This window comes from Apteryx mantelli, chromosome 3, assembly GCF_036417845.1.
Source record: "Apteryx mantelli isolate bAptMan1 chromosome 3, bAptMan1.hap1, whole genome shotgun sequence".
In the NCBI taxonomy this organism is placed as follows: Eukaryota; Metazoa; Chordata; class Aves; order Apterygiformes; family Apterygidae; genus Apteryx; species Apteryx mantelli.
In genome coordinates this window covers 16,670,770-16,690,221 of record NC_089980.1, presented here as the reverse complement: position 1 = coordinate 16,690,221, position 19,452 = coordinate 16,670,770, and the positions used below count along the sequence as shown (strand labels likewise).

General features: G+C 43.3%; 1 protein-coding gene and 1 long non-coding RNA gene across 2 annotated transcripts in view; one reads left to right on the top strand and one right to left on the bottom strand.

Moving 5' to 3' along the window:
* The window catches only part of LOC136991653 (uncharacterized), a 38,356-nt gene extending 19,647 nt beyond the window's left edge, over window positions 1-18,709 (top strand). Inside the window, exon 3 of the long non-coding RNA XR_010883859.1 lies at window positions 18,592-18,709. This is a non-coding gene — a long non-coding RNA (uncharacterized lncRNA). The remainder of the gene's footprint in view (window positions 1-18,591) is intronic.
* On the bottom strand, window positions 6,939-14,430 carry CNRIP1 (cannabinoid receptor interacting protein 1). The gene is made up of 3 exons (XM_013958887.2): window positions 14,193-14,430; window positions 13,318-13,462; window positions 6,939-8,414 (listed from the first exon to the last, which is right to left on the bottom strand). Exons 1-3 carry the CDS (start codon window positions 14,369-14,371, stop codon window positions 8,250-8,252), a joined length of 489 nt encoding a protein of 162 aa, XP_013814341.1. The 5' UTR covers window positions 14,372-14,430; the 3' UTR covers window positions 6,939-8,249.
* Window positions 18,710-19,452: the final 743 nt, after the last annotated feature.

Here is a 19,452-nt window from a genome sequence, read left to right as displayed (position 1 = left end):
AGTCAGCTTTCTGTGCCACAGCTGTGGTTAATGAGTCACACCCTACATGATTCCTGAGTTTCATGGGCGCCTCGCTCTTGTCCATCTCCTCTGAGCCTTCTCCCATTGTGACGGTTTATTGGTCGGTCACATATGGCAGGTGAGATGCTGTGATGGTCATGTGGTTGACGTGTAGATTTTCATATTTTTACTAGAATAAAGATGGTGAGATGTTGCTAAGAGGATAGCCTGGCCATGGTGTGATATAGGTATAACCTGCTTATGCCATATTCAGGCTTCCCTTTAAGAATGTAGCAAGTCCCTCAATTTTTCTTGCATCTGGACTGTAACAAGATTTCCTTTCTATGGCAAATAGGACGCGTTAGTCAGAGGAAGGGGACTGGTACATGTCCAGATATTGCCCTGGTATTGAATCCAGGTACAGCCAGGGCATGTACGCTGACCTGGGGGCTAAGTGCTCCTTGAGTACTCCGTAAGCACAAGAGTGCTTAGCCTCTTCTTCTTTTGGTTTTATCTGTGCCTCTCAGGGGAATGCAGCACAAAGACTGCAATGCTGCTACGTGAACGAGAGTGGCAAGTGGCACACCTGAGCAATGAACCCTGCCTGCTGGAGCTGTGCCAACCTAATGTGACGTTTCTATTTTGAGTACTTACTGGTATCTCTGACTGGTGTTGCTCTGTGGATGTACTAACTTGGTACGACCTCGCTTGTCTGTGTATAGATTGTATAAGGGCTCCGTTCCCCATCTCATAATATGGAGTATAGCGCTTCTCCCCTTCCCCCCCCCATTAATGTAATAACTTGTATTGCATTAAAAATTATTAAATGACTGGAGGCCTCACAGGTTTCATAAATAGATACTTTCTGCAGAGCCTTGAAGGCAACTATGAGTAACAGATTGAACAGCAAATGGTGAGAAAAGAGCAGGCCTTTTCTCTCTCTGTTATAGATGAAAGACAAGATGGGACATGCAAAGATCACCAAACAAGAGATCGTAAGTAAACTGTGCCAGTATTCACTAGTGACTGCTGACTGCCTAGAGAATGTTCTTGGTGAGATCTGAAAAGTTTGAGGTTGATATGAAATCTGTGGAAGGATGCTGACAGTGAGCTTAGCAAGCCAGTAACAAAGCTACACCTCAATAAGAAAAGTGAGGAAGTTCTGTAAGAGTTTTTTGAGGGCAGCTGCAGTCTTCCTAGGAGAATCTGGAAGGTTTTGGTGAATATGGAAGATTAGAGGTTCCTGAGATGGAGACTACCAAAAGAATTTTCTTTTGGCTTCTCTAGTATCATTATATTTTTGCATCAAACCTCCAGGTGACTGTTTCCCCCACTGCCTGTGGGTCCACTAGAAGGACAAGCTCAGTGTCTTTGGACAAAACCTCAGACTCTCCTGTCTGTCTCTATTTCTATAGCATCATGGCTCCACGTTCATGCCTGTCCACTGTTTTCCCTTTGGATATTCACACAGCAACTGGTATCTAAGATAAGGCATGATCACTTATAGATTCGTAGAATGGAGGACATGGAAAGAACTTGTACATGCCTATCCTAGACATGGTTCTCCAAGAATAAAGGTTATAGGGGGAATGTTGGGGAGGCTAATCTCCCTTTCCAGTGCTGTTTGGATCATATTGCAATGCTGAAGATAAGTATGTTCCAGCATTCATTCCTTGCTTGTTTATTTGTGCTTGAGTGCTGCCGCTTCTGGCATTGCAGGTCTGAAGTGGGAGGGCTAGCTGAATTTCCTCAAAGTTGATTTCCCCCCCGACCCATCCCCCTTCCCACCATCTCATATTTATGACAAGTTTATGCAGAAATAGATGCTTTGAATATTGTTCATTTTAACTTATAGGACTAGCTATTGATTCTGATCTTTCAGCAAGTGGAAATTTGATTAGTTGTTTTCATTTTAAAAAATGCAAGAAGTTTTAATCAGCTCTACTAGTTCATTATGTAACTGATTCTATACCAGTTTGCAAGTACGAAATGTTAGTTCTTGATCCCTAGAGAAAAATATATTAAAGATTTTCAGAGATAGGGCAAATGATCTGTAGCAGAAATATTTTCATGGTATTTAAAACAAATAACCCTCCTGGAGGACCTTCCTCAGTGAGTCATATTTCATTTATGTTAAGATGGCTAGGTCTAAATTCTTACAATTCTAGCTAAGGACAGTGTTAATCAACTTTTTAGCATATCAGGGCAAATTCATCCCTCATGTTAACTCCATACTTTTCAGTGGAACTTTGTACCAGGAATGAATTTGGCACCGTTTCTTGATTTCTTAACCATCCACCTCAAAGGTAGCAAAGGTCAGGGTAAGCATTGTGCCTTTGAAACTGAAAAGATCAACATACTTAAGTGTGATTATTGCCTTGTTCTCACAGACAAAACATCACAAGCTTCCTGAACAATTTTTGGGTCCTGTTTATAAAGTAACTGATCTGCATTCTGTTAGCAAATCTACAACAGAAATCAGGCTTTTTCATGAAGCCATTTCCTTGTTTTAATACTGTTAAATCTTTGGAGTGCAGTCGTATAGCTTCCACATAGAACCAGGATGACTGCACTTGTGTTTTCACACAGTGAGATTTCTTGCATTTGCTCTGCTTGCCTATAATGTAGTATTTAGGTAGAGAGGTGCTTCTGAAGCCAAAAGCAAAAATCATACACATAATGAGAAAAACACAACAATAAAACCAACAAACCCAACTTAAGAATGTGTATTTTATAGAGAGAGAGAGCAAGCCCTGGGCAATTCCACAACAGGAGTCTGAAATTTGGAAGTACCTTGGCTTAATCTGTTGGCATAGCAACTCAGTCTGAGTGGGAAAGTGCCGTCATAGACAGAAAGTAGTGTATGTTGTGATACTATTGCATGCTTCTCCCATTTCTCTGCAGACGAAGGCCTCTAGGGTTCACATTAAGTTCACAGAAATTCAGTTCAAGCTTCTGAGAACATCTCGTCCCTGTAGTACATATGCTGCAACTTAATGTAGGCATTACTGCAGACATTAACACAGTCACTCCCATAAGAGCAGAATGGTACCTAACCTTGCAATTACCATGCTGAGAATTGGCAGAAGGTCCATCTTGTCTCCAGCACAGTCATATAGTTCTTATCTAGACTACCTTCATCATCTAATAGTTTGTTATTGCTTCTCTCAGGATTGTTCAGACACTGCAGAAGTTAGAGGATGGGATACCAGGCTGTTCACTGCTGCTTGGAGTAAAGGGAGTAATAGTGTCTGCTCTGTAAAACAAAGGCCTTACTAATAGTATATGAAGCCCTTTTATATGACAGCCTTGAGGCTTGAGTTTGTCCAAATGCAGAACACCAAAATGTCAAAACTTTACACTTGGTCAGTGCAGATGTGCTTTTATGCATTTTCAGAATTTAAAGATTTTTGGCACCAAACTTAATGGAAAAACTGTCATTGCTTTTAAGCCTTGTCTCTGATGGAGATCTATATGTGTCGATATACACATGCCTGACTGATTGGTGCAACTGACTGCAGTTGAAAAGGTTAAAACCCCTCAATGATTTTGGTAAAATTCAGAAGAGTTTACAATTTTTGACTTGTATATATCTTACTATACTGAGAAATTCAGTTGAATGTTAGAGCTCCATGCAAATGATGTATGTAGTTGTCTGAGTTCTCTTTTCCAGCACTGTAATGGCAGACCCTGCCGGACCTCTGCTGCTGACCACGAGCAGTGCTTTCTATGCTCCAACTTAGCTGCTCTATTTTTTGGTAGCTGGTCGTTTTCTTCCTATTTTACAGTTGGAATACAGCCTGATTAGTCCCTGTATACTTATTCTGCATGAAGAGGCAGAGAAAGCTGTGTGTAACATATAATGCACTCAGGTCACTCATGAGATTATCCTTCCTGAGTGCACAGAATTAGGCTGTGTTGGCTGATAAATCAAGAACTTTGAGACAGGGACAAAAAAAAGAAAAAAACAATGCAGAACTGGTGTGGCTCTCTTTGGGCTGATGCAGCTTTCTCTTTCTAAGGCCAAAAGCCCAGGCTCACAGGGATTTGAAGCCTTAAATGCTGGCCTCAGGAAGAGGGAAAAAGGAAGCAGAAGAAGCAGTCCACTGAATGCTGGCAAGAGCTGCCAAACCGTGCTTTGAATTCTGAAAACCACAGCACGTGTTTCAGGTCTCAGAAAGGTGAGCATTTACAACAATGTCATGTTTTTATTTAATCAAAGCTTTACATGGAGACTCTAGGGGGGAAAAAAATCCTGTTCAAAATAGCATACACTTCAAAGTTGTATATAGCAAGTCAGCCAGATGCTATTAATCACATGGAAACCAACCTCTGCCGCCATGTAAAGGCCTTGTATTGATACAAAACTTACAGGTTCATTGTACAGAAGTTCCATTCACATCTTGTATAGGAAGAGTATAATAAGTGAGTGGTTTTGATATTCTTAACTAGTCTAGAATCATTAAGGCTTGCTTTGCATTCCATCCTCTTAAATGTACCTTGTTATGATGTTTCATAAGATTTCACTGTACCTTCTTATGATGATTTCCATCTGCTTGTGCAAACAAACAGACAGATCCTCAGGTGGTGCCAATGAGACCTTGCTAACTTGTGCTAGTAAGGCTTGGAGACTGGCAGTATTACTTTTTTCAGATATAGTCAGATGGTAGGAGATATCCAAAGGCTGTACTAGGAGTTGTTGCTAAACACAGGGCATTGCACACATTCTTGTGATCTCATGCAAGCCCTTTGCAACCATAGTCATCATGACTAATAGTTTGCTCTTAGATCCTTTTTACTCGGCAGTCTGAAAGTGCTAACTGTCACCTAAATATAGATGAAAAAGTGACTCTCTGGAAGGTTCTACATATTTCAATCTTTCTTGTAAAAATGAAAGCTGGAAATGTCGTGAGAAAAGTCTTGAGGGCTCTCTTGTATAAAACCTTTGGATATTAGTGCTTTTGTGGTTTCAGCTGGATTGACACCTTGTCAGCATTTTTGACACTGCTGCATAAATAATCATATGTTTAAGCTTACTGTAGGTGTGATATTCTGAATTTTGTGACTTTGTCCAAAAATGGAAACACTAATTAAAAAAAGGTGCACAAAGAAGCAAACTTGTTTGGAGATTAAATGCTGTTGGTTGAACAATGCATCAAACTGTTACGACAGCAATCATTTTATTGAGCTTTATAAGTATTTATGAATGTTGTCCTGAATGAGAAATCCATTACGGTACTTCGAGGGAGCTGCTAAATTCTTGGGTCTCTTTCACTAGGAGCAAATGTTTACCTCTGAGCAAGAGGAAGCTGATGGAGCTATGTTGCTTTATGTGCGCAGAGTACCAGCGCTGCCATCCGTGGTGCTATGAATAGGCAACAAATACCATGTCAATTATCTTCTATTAGGCAGGGATGATGCAGGGCTATCAAGCCATGTTCCTCCATGCTCAAACATCATTTAGGGGATAAGGAAATAACAGCTGGTGAATACCGCCAGTCAGTAAAGGAGTGCTGCAATCCTGGGCAGCAATGTTGAGTCTATGAATATGGAGCATTGTGGGTCTGAGTGTTGTTGCCTTCCTTTTAAAAGCAGCTCACTATCTGCGTGCTCTTTCCTGAGCACCCTCTGAATTCAGCTGAACTGCCACAGGGGCTTGCTAGGACATCAAAAAAGAGCTGCCGTATTTGCCATCAGTATGGACAAGAGTCCATATGGGACTCACCTTGGGAAAGGTGAGCTTCCAAGTAGCTGAGGATAACAGCCCTGCTGTATCAGGCTAAACTGGATTTATTCACTGTGACAGTCCTTAAGTGCTGCAGCACTAGGACGTTGTGGGCCAAGGATTTCATGGAAGCTGAACTCAAGATGGAGGCCAGTCTTACACATTTTAATTTTACTAGGACAGAAATTTATGTATCAAATATGTTTCATACTGATGTTGTGCTTCCAGTTTATATGTACAAACAAAACAACTGCAGTATACTGATTGTTGAGGAAGTATCACAGAATCACAGAATCACTGAGGTTGGAAGGGACCTCTGGAGATCATCTAGTCCAACCCCCCTGCTCAAGCAGGGTCACCTAGAGCACATTGCACAGGATTGCATCCAGGCGCATTTTGAATATCTCCAGAGAAGGAGACTCCACCACCTCTCGGGGCAACCTGTTCCAGTGCTCTGTCACCCTCACAGTGAAAAAGTTTTTCCTCATGTTAAGATGGAAGTGTCTGTGTTTCAGTTTGTGCCCATTGCCTCGCGTCCTGTCGCTCGGCACCACTGAAAAGAGTCTGGCCCCATCCTCTCGACACCCTCCCTTCAGATACTTATACACATTGTAAATAATGTAAATAATGTTTTAGCAATGCAGAGATGAGGTTGACAGCTGGAAACTTGGTGTTGTTGAGGTCCATTATCTGGAGATTTCTGCTTAAATGCTGATAATAACATTTCCATCTGAAGAACAGGTTTTGAGATGAAAACAAGTCAGCACTCATCCCTGAGAGATGTTGGTGCACTCAGAGAACTCAGGTAGACAGTACCAAATTTGACACTCAGTTCATTTTTTTCCCTTTGAAGAATTTCTTAAGCTTTTTGCTTAAAAATCCAATGGAAGGAATTGTTTCTTTATGTTTGTATTTCTATTCTGTCCTAAATCTTGACTTTCCAAAATGTTAGGGCAACAAAATGCTGCTGAATTTTATCAATAATCTCCATTGAGGATTATCGTGTTAACTGTCTACGTTTAGCACATTGGATCTGTGTTTCCCAGAAACAGTGGCTTTGGTACTGGCCATGAGGTACATGAAACTGAGCAGGATTCTCAGAAAGCACTGACTATATACCCTCTGCTGTCTGACCTTTCAAAACAACTGCCTTTTTCTGATATAGCATTTTCTACTCTCGTTTAGACGGTCATACTCTTCATACAAGAAGAAACTTGTTTAAGTCCTTTATTACAAAGATCAAAAGTTGTGGTTACCATTTACATACACAATTTACAAATTATTAACAAAGGGAACAACCGATATGCAAGAACTGACAGCTTACTTCATCTGAGGCCAGAGATGGGATGGTGCTGTTGTTTCCCTGCTTTGTTTACTGAAAGAAAAGATATGTTTGGCTTCTATTTTCTGTATGTGTTAAACACTGGGTCAGTGTTTATGTAGCACCTTAAGTCACAACCCTTGAAATGCTTACGTGCTTGTCTTTATTTAAAAGAATACAATGCATGTATAAGCATGCACCAGGATCTGCACTTTCTTCACAATGCGGAGTTTTTTTGGTAGGAAATCCGGTAGATTTTGATATGATACAGTGGTCATGCTTGAAAAAGTTAATTTGTAGAATTTTACTGGTTTGAGCAATATGTCATTAAAACAAATGGTGATTACTATCAGAACTCTTATTCCGAGAACTAAATTAAGTATGGCTGCTATATCTTGCAAAAAACGCTCTGTGATCTTAAGGTAGATATTAGCCACGTCATTAGAGGTTCCTTTTTGTTAAGACCACAACTGATTTATTGCTTTTCCTTTGTTTACGTTAGCGTGTTTTACACTGTTTCCTGAAACCATTTCAGGGACTGGGAAACTTAACAACAAAGAATGATAATTTACCAAATCTCACAAAATAGGAAATTTATCACAGAATACTTTACAACACTCAACAAAAGGGAGAACCAGTGAGTTTCCAAATCCCTTGATATGAAAGCACAATATCGACAGTGCAGTAGCTGCCATTTAGCTAAACCTACAAACATCCATAACTTGTACTTTGTGCTGTATATTGTAATGAAGTGTAGACAAAGTGCTTGAAGGAGTACACTGATTTTGGAGCAAACACAAATATAAATATGAAAATCACCAATGTGATGTTGCATCCAAATGCTAAGCAATAAAGCAAAACACGAAAGTTGTTACATCTACTGGAACTGTGTAGTGGACGTCATCCAAATATTTATGATAGTATTATGGTAGTATGATTTTCTACCCAGGTATCAAATATTCTTTACCATGATGCCCGCAGTATTCTCAGTATGATAGATAAAGAATCTGCAATGCCATGGTAAACTTAAAATACCATAATTGGCAAGGTTTTTAGTGGCACCAACTGTATATACAACTGAGTTACTGGAACCTTATGGGACAAAGCAACATTACAGTAGGCCTTTGTTAAGGCTTCTTGCTGGTTTAAGAAGGTAGATTTTTCTTTAAGGAGATTGTCCAGCACTATTATTTTCACTTCTCTTCAGTAGAAGGTCTCTTTATTGATCCACATGAGACTGCGTGTTTCATTCGGTTTGCATTCGTACTCAATACTGCCAAAACTGTTTCCCCATTGGCAATGATCCCGTTTGTGGTAGTTGTAGAATTTGACTTGCCAGACTGTTTCAAAAACACCAATGTCGTTAAACTGTGAAGGAGAAGGAATATCATTGTTAGTAAGCTGATTTATTTTTGTCTCTTTTTTCTCTCTTAATGAGAAAAACCCTTACGAAACTGTGGACCATAAAACAGCTGATGTAAGGGTTACTGTTCCTCAAGCTGACAAATCAAAGATCTGTAAAGCCTACTCTAGTAGACATCATGAAGCTTTTTGTGCTTCGGAATACACACAACATGCAGGACCAGATTCTGTGTGCTGTCCTCTTGCAGTCATTATGTCTGGGAAAGAGAAGAGAGTAAAAATGTTAAAGTTCACACATGGATAAATGTTGCTAACAGCAAGAGTCAAGGGTATAATCCTTCCCAAGATGACTCAGTGGTGGTTGGTATGGTGATCTTGAAGTTGCTTTTATATAGTGTAGATCACATAACAGTGGTCTGTAGTGATATAGGCTGTCACTTCACCTATATACCATACCTAGAGGCTGCAGGAAGCTTCCTCCTTTTGCTTAATCTGAAATCTTTAGTGTCTCTGTATTTTGGATTTACAATGCAGAGAAGCGTGCTGATTGAGATGTGCTGCCTTCCCTGGGATTCTGTTCCGCATTTTATATGAAACTTAAGCAAAAAGTTCTTTTTCATGCATTTCTGTAATTGCTAGTTGTACTGTGCTAACTTCTCAAACTTTGGTATGAGTAACAGAGGCTAGGAAGGAGATAATTAGTGTATATTAGCAGGTAGTGTCTAATACAGTGAAAGTAATACGACATTGACTGCCAAGTTGTCTGACTGCATTTGCACCTTACTGAGAAGGGAATGGTACTATGACTGTAGTGATTAAATCTTATTATATAAAATCTCATGTTTTTTGAGCCATTGCTAGACATCCTTATAACATCAGAAAATCTATATGAGTGAGGCTTACAAGCAAAGGTCATGATTTCAATTGTGATGATGTAAAATTTGAGTTCCTGTGTCATGCGACCTTGCAGAGAGCCTAGCGTGCAGGCGTGAAGCTTATATGCATTGCCAGTTTGTTGATTTGTGTTCTGTTGGCAGAAAATACTAGATACTGGATTCAGTGCTACTGAATGGCACTCTGTTCTTTAGCATTTTTTCCTTTTAAATATTTCCATCACTCATTTAATGACAGCTTCTTCACTTGACTATTTTCCATTCCCATCATGTGCTTGGGAGCTGACCTTTGATCATCTACGTACTGTTATCACCCTTGGAAAGTCAGTACGAGAGCCCTTTTACACAGTTCCTCTTGCTCAGTTGCAAGCAGAACCTTCTGTACCCCGTTTTCTCAGATAGGTAGCTGATTTTTTTGTTTGTTTTTTTCTTAAGTCCGAAATGTGGTTTGTAAGCTGCTGCTGTGTAATGAACATTGTTTTAAATCTTCCCTTGGCTCTCTCTGGTAACTTGAATTTAGCTTTGACAACAGCAGGAATTGCTGTGTGCTGAGGTTAGTGAAAGATTTTATTTGGCACCAGTTGCGAATGTGACCTTAAAGGAGTAGCTGCATTGTTTCTGCTACTTCCTTTGAAGAAGAGAGAATGTAATGTACAAACTATTCTTATCTCTCCCAACAGCCAAAGCCCTACTTAAGGATCCTTTATTAACCCCTTCTGATAGTAATCCTGGTACTGCTCATAATGCTAAGGGTTAAGCCCATTGAGTATTACTGTGCACAGTCCACAAAGATTGCCAGTAGAGAGGAGCGTCAGACATCCTTGTCTGGAAGAGGAAGGAAAAAAGGGATTGATCCTGAAGAAAAGGCATTTCTAATAGCATTTATAGAAGGTGAGATGATATAAGAGCAATACTCCAGGACTTCATTTTATTAATGTATAGAAGATCTGAATTTTGGTAAGGTGAAGGGAGAAAACAAACTGTCTTCCTCCAATGACCTAGTTGGCTGAGCTACCCTGGGTAGTCTATGTTTGACTGCTGTGGATTTCCAGGGGAAGGAAGGAATTAATTGCAGAGCTTTCCTACTGCTATGTATCCCAGCCTGGTGCTTGGGCACATGCAGCAGCTGCAGAGCTCTTTGGCATATCAAATGTCCTGCATCCTCTGAGCTCCTCTAAGTTCCTGTGGCTCCTGTAGCTGAATCACGGCTCTTATCTTGGACTGAGATGACTTCCCCAGGGAGTAGGGATGGCCCTACTCTTTGCAGATTAGGCTTAGAAGCCTATTTCCCTGTCTGCTAGATCTCTCTTGTCCGGTGCCCATAGATGTGAGTAGTTATTTACTTAGTCCTCCTGAATTTGTGTGCCAGGTTAATTTGATGGCTATTTATTATGGGACTAGAGTTCTTGCTTCTTTATTCAGTCTTGGTCTAGACTGACCAAGAATAAAATGAGACTAAAGAGAGCTTTCTAACTTAGTGTACACCATCTGCTAGTCAGTTTAGTGGTTTCTGGATAGCAGGCATAACTGAACATTCAGGTAACAGGAACACATCCTGAGATTCTGGAATTCAGAAATAGGATTGTTGTTCTAGAAGTATAAACCAGTAATAGGATAACACATCCACCAGTCAGTTAAAATAGGAGCACAAAGAATTATTCATTTAAAATTTTAAAGCTTACAGGAAACAAATGCCAGCTTTTGAACCTTCTGGCTTTTACATATTAAGTTGTCATTGTCAGACATTGACTAGTGTCAGACAATTGTCACTATCAGACTTCATTGTCAGACTTCAAGACTGACCTTACAGTCCATTTCTAACATGAGTTCAGATTTTATGCTGAATAGTGTCTGTTTATCTCTAGGATGCATCAGGATCCTGCCTATTATAGAAAAGGAAGTAGAGGCAAAAGTTCCTCATATTTGAAGGAAGCAGTAAAATTAAAGTTGTATGCAATAAGTCCAGTTTTGAATTTGCAGGAAGTAGATATTAAAAGCATTTTTTGGCCTGGGGTTGCTGAGGTGAGGTCCCTAAATCTGTCATGGCTCTGTCTAGCTAAACAGCTAAGTGATGAGTTAAGCATGTAAATCCCTGTTGAGTTGTCCATATTTAGTACTTAAAAGTATCAGTTGTGGACACCTAAGTCTATACTGAAGAACCAGTCTGTCAAGATCAAATCCTAAAAGGGGTTGAGTTACCTGCTTAACACTTGCAAATCTTATTAACTTCATGGTTAGTATCTCAGGATTTGATATGTAAATCTCCTGTTTGGACAAATATTGTGGCTGCTCATTTTGATACTGCAAAAAAGCAGCTAGGAGCTTGTGTCCAAAAAGCAGGCCTTCTTTGCATTACTTGGATTTATTTCATTTGTGTTTTATTTGACTGGATTTTTCCAAAGAAAAAGTTAACATTTCAGATTTTCAGATCTTACAGCAGTGTTACATGTGAAGGTAAAATCCATGTGGCTGTCAAAATAGGGATGCCTCTTAAAGCAGCCAGGTTCTTTGGAGCACTGTCTTTTCACCTCCTGGCTTACGGACTAAGTAGAACCCAATGGCTACATTGAACAGTGGCATCAAGCAGGCATTTTCTGGGTTAGTGCTATAAGAAAACTTCCCTTTCCTCTCCTTCCACTCCCCCTCAAGAAGAAAACCACCAGTGCATGCTTTGAGTATTCATCTTAGGCTACTGAAAGGAACAGAGAGTTTGCCAGTTGAGAAGTTATGCTGGGTTATGTTTGGTTTTCCTGGGTGTTAAAAGGAGGCAACTGTACAGAGAAGTGATTAATATGGACAAATACTTCAGGGTAGTCACTGTTATGTTTCATTTAAGATACGGATCTCCAGAATTGTTGCACATGCTGTAATTATCAGAAACTTCAAATAGAGATGTCACAGTTTTTATTCAGAAGGAGTTCGCTGTACTAAATGATGGTTCCAGAAAAATATACAACATAAGAATCCATAAAGATGAAATCTTGAGTGCTGCCAGCAAGTGCAGGAAAAAGCTGAAATCTGGTAGCCTAGGTGAGGTCCTAACCTGGTATAAATTGGAACAGACCCCGGGGAGAGCTCTAGATGAGGATGGCTTACTGCCCCATTTCCTCTTTTCTATGTAGGAGGTACACAATAAACAGCAAGAGTCCCTCACAGAACCGTAATCAGGAAAAATAAAGAACCCCAGAGCCAAATGAATCCCCCTCTGCACCCCAAACATTACCAAAGAGTGCTCTCCGATGTCAGTTCTGCCCTCTTAGGGGCATGGACCTTTAATCTCATCTCACTTTGGTTCCATGGCGTAAACCAAATCTGGCCCTTGGAGCTTCAGTTTAAGGTTGGGGTGAACATCCAACTTGATTAAGAACTTAAGTTTGGAGGTGCACAGTTAATGTGGTAATGGAAGCCATGGAAGCATATGGGGAAGGAGAGGGAGAAGACTGCCCTCAGATTGACTGTGTGTGTCTTCACACAGGTGCTTTCAGCCTCAGACAGGTGCTCTGGTATCCTGCAGATGACAGGTTGAAGGGGGAAGTAATCACACCTCGTGCTTGGGGCATGCTGTGCTCCAAGAAACCTGGCAGTGCTGGCAGGCACAAGGGGGATCTCTGTATGCAAAGGGCTTGGGACTAGATTCCTAGCCGGAGCCATGAACCACATGATTTTGGTGAGAATTTCCTGAAGTCTGTAGAAGAGGCAGGAGGTTCAGCTTTAAGGAGCCCTATTTCTTCCTCCTGCAGTGTCCCAAGAGCTATGCAGGTCTCTAGGAATCCTCCTCCTGGCCCCTGCAGCTCTCTTGGCTTCCCTTTAGGCAGCAGGACTTGTATTTTTGAGCTACGCTCTGACCAGCAGCCCCACTGACACAAAGCAAAGAGGAGGGCAGCCTGGGGGGGCAACAGCTGTGACCAGGCTTTGCCCTACCACACTTGAGCTCCACGCCTGTCTCTGGGAGTCAAACCCCTGCTGCCCTCCCTTGTCTTCCTATGCCAGCTCCCACTGAATGGAGGGCCACATACCTGCATGTTGACCTGGATGGGCTGCCTCTCTCCGCTCTTGGTGTGGGGCACCCCTTCTGTGTCGTAGATCCCTGTGTAAGAGACCACTTGTGCATCCCTTGATTTCTCCTCCAGTGGGACATTCACGCCCCCGATGCCCATCGTCCTGCAAAGAGACAGGCTGTAGGCCTTCAGCAGCCCTGCAGGCCCCCTTCCCAGCAGCTTGGAGACAGCACGTGGGCTCACAGCCTGGCAGCCTCTGTGCAGGGGGGATGCTTCAGGGATATTAGGAAACCTGCAGATGCTGCTGACTCATTGGGGTTCCTGGATATGTCAGGGCTCTGCAGACACTCAGGGAAGAAGTAGAAAGGAAAGCGAGGGGATTCTAAGCTCCAGTAGCCGGGGATGTGTTGATTGAATCTCTTCTCCAGGGCTGCCCTCCACCCAGAGCTGGTTCCCCAGCTGCAGCCTCCCCGGTGTCTGTCTCTGTTTTGCCGTGGTGCAGTGAGGACATGGCATGGGACATCCCTGAAATGCAGGGCTGGAGGGGCTGCCTCCTCTCCCTGCTCCAGAGCAAACCATGGGAAGGAGAGAGAAAAGGAGCTGGGCCTGTAAAAGCTCTGGGTAGAGGTGGGAAGGGAGAGGGAAAGGGGCAACTCCCAAACTCAGCCTCTCCCCTGCGCTGGCCCCACATGCTGGCCGGTAGGGCAATGGGAACAGCTGGCCAGGGGCCTAGAAACAGGGCCACCAAAGCAAGAGAGCAGGGAGGGAGAAATCACAGAAACGCTGGGCTGTCAGCCTGCCAGGAAAAAATATTAGACCTCTAAAAATATAGCACTAGGGAAGGGAGGGCTGTAGGAGCTGCCCCTGGGCTGTGCTGGAGAGGAGGCACTTACGTGGCCTGAACGGTGCCGGGTCGGAGGGCCACCTCGATCTTGTACTTGGCCCCAGTCAGCAGCTTGATGGTGCGGTTCTGGCCGAAGCGCTGCCCATCCACCTTGAAATACACTGCCCCGTCGTTGGGCTGGATTTTGAGGGAGACGCTGATTTTCACGAGGGTGGGGATGTCGCCCATCACTTGTCGCGGGGGGCTGTTGGGTTTGCGCTCGTCTCTCCCCCTCCGCGGAAGGTGGCTGGCCGGGAGAGAAGTCTGAGGCGGCGAGGGAGAGGAAGAGGAGGAGGGAGGAGGAAGAGGAGGGGCTGCCGGATCCGAGCCAGCCCAGCCCTTCCCAAAAGCAGCGGATGATACATTTTTTTTCCCCTCCCTCCCAACCCCTCCCAATCACGGCGCAGCATCCGTGCGGTTTGGGAACATTCGCAGCTGTTCAAATTTCAGCCGGTTTCCAGGGAGTTAATCCAGCCACGATTACCGCAGCCTTAATCCCGCGGTTTATCCGGAGGGGGAGCGCACGGGAGCCGCGCCGGGCGGGGCGGGGCGGGGCGGGTCCCGCCGCGGTTCAGCACCACGGGAGCGGACAGCGCCGCGGGCCGCCGGGCCGGGCCGGGTCGGGTCGAGCGCACCCGGCACCGCGGGATGCTGCTGCCCGGCCTTGCCGCTGCCCGGCCTTGCCGCCTTGCCCCTACCCCGAAGCTCCCCGCCCCCCCCGGAGCTGCCCGCATGGGGCAGCCCGCCCGGATGGCCTCCGGCCTGGCCCCCGCGGTCTCGCAGCTTTCTCTGCCCGAGAGTAGCGTGCAGTGGGGTGCTCTCGGGAGGGGGGAGCACCCGGCAAGTCACCCTACAGATTTGCCTCGACCGCGGGGTGCGATCTCCTGGTAGGCTGATTGTGCCCTTTTGCATAGGCTGAAGCAGCTGTGTAGTGACACGCATGAGCCAGAGCTGCCTGAGAGAGAGGGAAGGGCAGAGAATAAAGACATGTTTCTGTGTCTCTTCACGCTTTCTGTACTGCTAAAGGATTTTGTAAGCCACCATTCCTAGACTGAGGGTCAATTTCCTGCCCCAGAAGTCAACAGCTGAATTCCCCTTTGATTTCAGTGGCATCAGTATTTGGTTCAGAGTTTCTATTGGGATCTTTTCTTATCACTTTATCCCAATCTTCTTGTTTTAAGAGGAGAAATACTGAAATTGCTATATCAGATCACAGCCTTTTTTCTGTAGGTCTAATGGCACTCTCTACCTATGGCTGGTACCATTTCTTCAAGTAGAGATATTTTTGAAGCTGAAAGACGTACTATAATTCACCTCTCCATAGATCTTATCCCAGTTAGAGATGGCTTTTAACCCAGGAGTGGGAAGCTTGTACAACATCTCTCTTCTTTTGCATTTGTTGTTATTTACTGTTAAAACTGCAGCATTCTCATAGCTGACACATGATTCAGGCCATAAATTTATCTTTTGCTTGATTGAGCATTGTGGCAGAGCTCATGAATTCGTGGGGAGATTTTCACAGCTAGTTCACCTGCAGTTGTGCTGGACCTGACCTTTTCTTTGTTTTTCTAAAGCTGGAATATACACGTGTTGGTAAAATGTAGCGTTTGCAAGCCAGATGGAAAATCTAATATTACCCAGCTGCATTTATTTGTGTATGCAGCTTACTTAGGGAATAATTTTTATTGTGAACATTGAGCAGAAGAATACATATTGCTGAAAAGTTGACCACTATAACAGAAATCCTACTGTATTTACCTTGATTAGGTATCCAGCTAAGAATAGTTAGGTATCCAACCAGCAAGGTTTCCATAAAGATAAAGGAGGGGAACAATCCCTCCATCCCAGAACTATGTATGTCTTGAGCTCTGTAAGTAACATCCCACTTCCATTGGCAGTTGCTGGCAGGAGGGACTCCCCCTTGGGGAAGTGTTAACACAATGGAGTCACTGCTTCTCCCACTGAACAATCAAGACTGGAGCAAATGCTGTTTAAAAAAAAGACCAATAATTCCCTCTGTATGGTGTGGCAGTGGCCTTTTCAACATTAATGTCTGAGAAGAGTCTTTTGGGTATTGTTAGCTTAACTCAAGTCCTCTTGCCATAAAGGTTTGTAGGGTAAGATGCATCTGTCTATGAATCTACTCTACGGATACCTACTGCTTGATGAGTCACCTAAGACTCTTGTATAGTCAAAGGTCATCTAATCAATAGAGTTAGTAAGTTGTAGGAGCAATTCATCCCACAATAGGGGCCAACATTTGATCACGAGTCATACACTAAACTCCACTGATTTATTGCCTAGATCTCTGCTGACTGTAAAGGTCCTCAGAAGTAGACACCTAAAGTTAGGTAAAATGAATCCCTCCAACTGCCTATTGTCTAGGCTAATACTAAATGGTCTTGGAAATATTTTTGAAGTGTGAGATAATCAACTGGTATGCACAGGTTTTAAGATGAGGAAGCAGCTGCTATATATGGACAAATATCTCATTATCTCATGGTTCCACAAAAAAAGAAGACCACATGTACATCTCTCCATATCTTGTGTGTAAGACACTTCTCTTTTTTTCATTATGTTCTGCTGAGAACTGCTGTGTTTTGTGGCTTGGTGAAAGTTTTGCTTGCAGCAATTCCCACTGAGTTTAAATATAATTCAGTAAGAAACCACAGAGACCTTAGATGGGGAGCCTGATAGTGTCACTTAAAGTGGTGTGCAGAATAATGGCTATTGCCAGGGATCAGTTCTACTTTCCTCATGAGCCAGATACATCAAGTTGTAGTAAATTGTGTGTAGCTGAAAGCATTGATTGCAATTAGTTTCCCAAGTACACATAAGGGCAGATCTATAACGAGGCTTTTTTCCCCTATTATTTCTGCTTGAACAATCGTCTTTCTCTGGACACAACTCAAGCTGTGATTTTTTTCCAGTACACTGTGGCAAAAAATGGCAAACATGAGGAAGAACTTTAAAAGGATCATGTTATGGATCATGTATGCGTAGACTGAGTAACTATTTTACCGTTTGAAAGTGAAACATTGTGACAATGGAACATTTATGAGGAAGTAATTTTAAACATAGGCATTGCCTTTCTTTTTATCAATCTGATAACTTCATATGCCTTTATGTTATTCAGTTATCTAACCCTACCAGATGATGCTCTTTATCAGTGTAGATCACAGAGGGTTTTGCCTTGGGAGATTAGTTCTGTTGCTGCAGCACCACTACCCACTTTGTCACTCATGGGGAGAATTACCCAAATGGCCTACATTATGGTTGTTAAATTACAATTAAAAAAAACAAAGAATCCCCAGCAACAGGCTGTCTTTCTCTCACTGATAAACGAACTGTCAGTGCCCTGAGGGCACTAATAGCCTTACAGACTCTGACCAACCTCACCTAGGGCCTCCCAAACGCTCCCCCGCCACCCATGGCCCAGGGGCTCTATTTAAGCTCAGCCTGGGGTTGTCAGTCTCTTTCCTAGGGATGCTGTGGGAGTGCTGGTCTCCAGCTTGGCTCCAGCCATGCCTGTGTCTGGCAATGGGCCCACTAGTCCAGACCCCAACCTGTGGGCTGATGGCCTTGGCCATGCCCTGTTACTATGGACCTGTTCAGCTGACTGTGTCTGACCCCAGTTACCCTCACTAGACCTGATCCTGATCTGTGTACTGACTTCCTTGCATGTTCTCCGGTCTGCCTCATTGCCATGAGCTTGCCTGGTGATCTGGGATGCCCCTGACTGCCAGTCTGGCCTGCCCCGTTCCCTTGCTGGGGGCAGTGGGATGGGCCCGGTGCCCTGGCCTGCAGGGAAGAGACAGCCCTCACTGTGCCCCCATACCAACTGCTTGATGTTCTGGTAGGAGCAAAACATCTGTAGCTAGAAGGAGGCTGTGTGGTTTTTGCCAGAAGCACAGAACAAATGTGCTAACCGTTACAAGATGCAAGGCTAAATATATCATCTTGGGGCTTATGGAAAGTGTCGTTCTGGTGTTCTCTCAAGCCACAGCAGTAACTTGCTTCCGTGAACAAGTAGATAAAGTTATGTGTCCTTCCTTCCATTCTCCACACCTATGTGCCTTGGAGATTTTGGTTGTTTGTTTGTTTTTAAAACCTTTTAAGTCTTTAATATGCAGGTTTGTTTATTTTTTTTGCCCTTCAAATCTACTTTTTGTTCCCCTGGCATCTGAGATGCCCCAGCCCATTGTCTGGGTTTGGTAAGGTACGTTGAGGTAATTCTCTTTCCTGAGGTCTGGAACATTGCAGCACTCCCATGTGAGGGGAGGTGTCCCTTGCTTTCTTGAGGCTGTTAGTTAGCGAGCCCCTCAGCACTCTATCAGGAAATGGTGGGTTCCCTGAGTTGAGCTGCAGCCATCAGGCTTAGCCATTCTCATCTTTGTTCTTCTTCCCAGAACAAGGAAAGTCTTCTCACACTGCTGTGTCTCCTCCTAGACATCTCTCTTGTCCCTAGGCATTTCCTGCTTTGGCTACATCACCTACTTCTATCACTCAAGGGAAAATACCATAGGAGAGAGGTGAGTAAGTCACAGGTGAGGCTGACTTTATTCAGTGAAAGGTCAGAGCTAATATGTGTTCAAGTCACAGCCTATGCTAAGGCTGATATGCACTGGCCCAATTTGCCTAGAAGACATTCTGGAGACATCTATTTGGTATCTCACCTGAGCCCACTTGATATGATCTGTGTATGCATGATAACATGTCAACTGCATCAGCTTTTCAGTGTTACTATTTATGCAGTACCTCCCATTTTCCAATTAATGCACTAATCCTGCTGCATAGCTTTGCAAGAATTAAATGTATGAAATGCACCTGAGGTCAGAACAAGATGTTTTATTTACGACAGCCAACCCACAATCTTTGGATTCCAAGGTGACCTCGATGATCTTTTCATTCCCCCCCCCCCCCGATTACTTTTTTAAACACAGTGCTAAATCTGGAAATGTTCTGGGTTTGGGTTTCTTTTTGAGAAGGGAATTCAAAGCCACAATCTCTCATTCTCTGAAAATAACCACATGTGTGATGCTGTATGGAGTGAATTGTGCTGAGACTCACACCTGCCAGCTCTCAGTTTAATTCTGTAATTCTACTGAGACCTCTGTGTCCAAGTAGAAGTGAGAAGGGGTGTTACTGAACTATAAACTGGACTGTTTATTTGTCACCTTCACAAATCACTTGCTTATGTTAATTTTCCCGTGTAGGTAATCATTTGAACATACAGCATTTGATATAGATTTTCCCTTGAAATGCAGCTT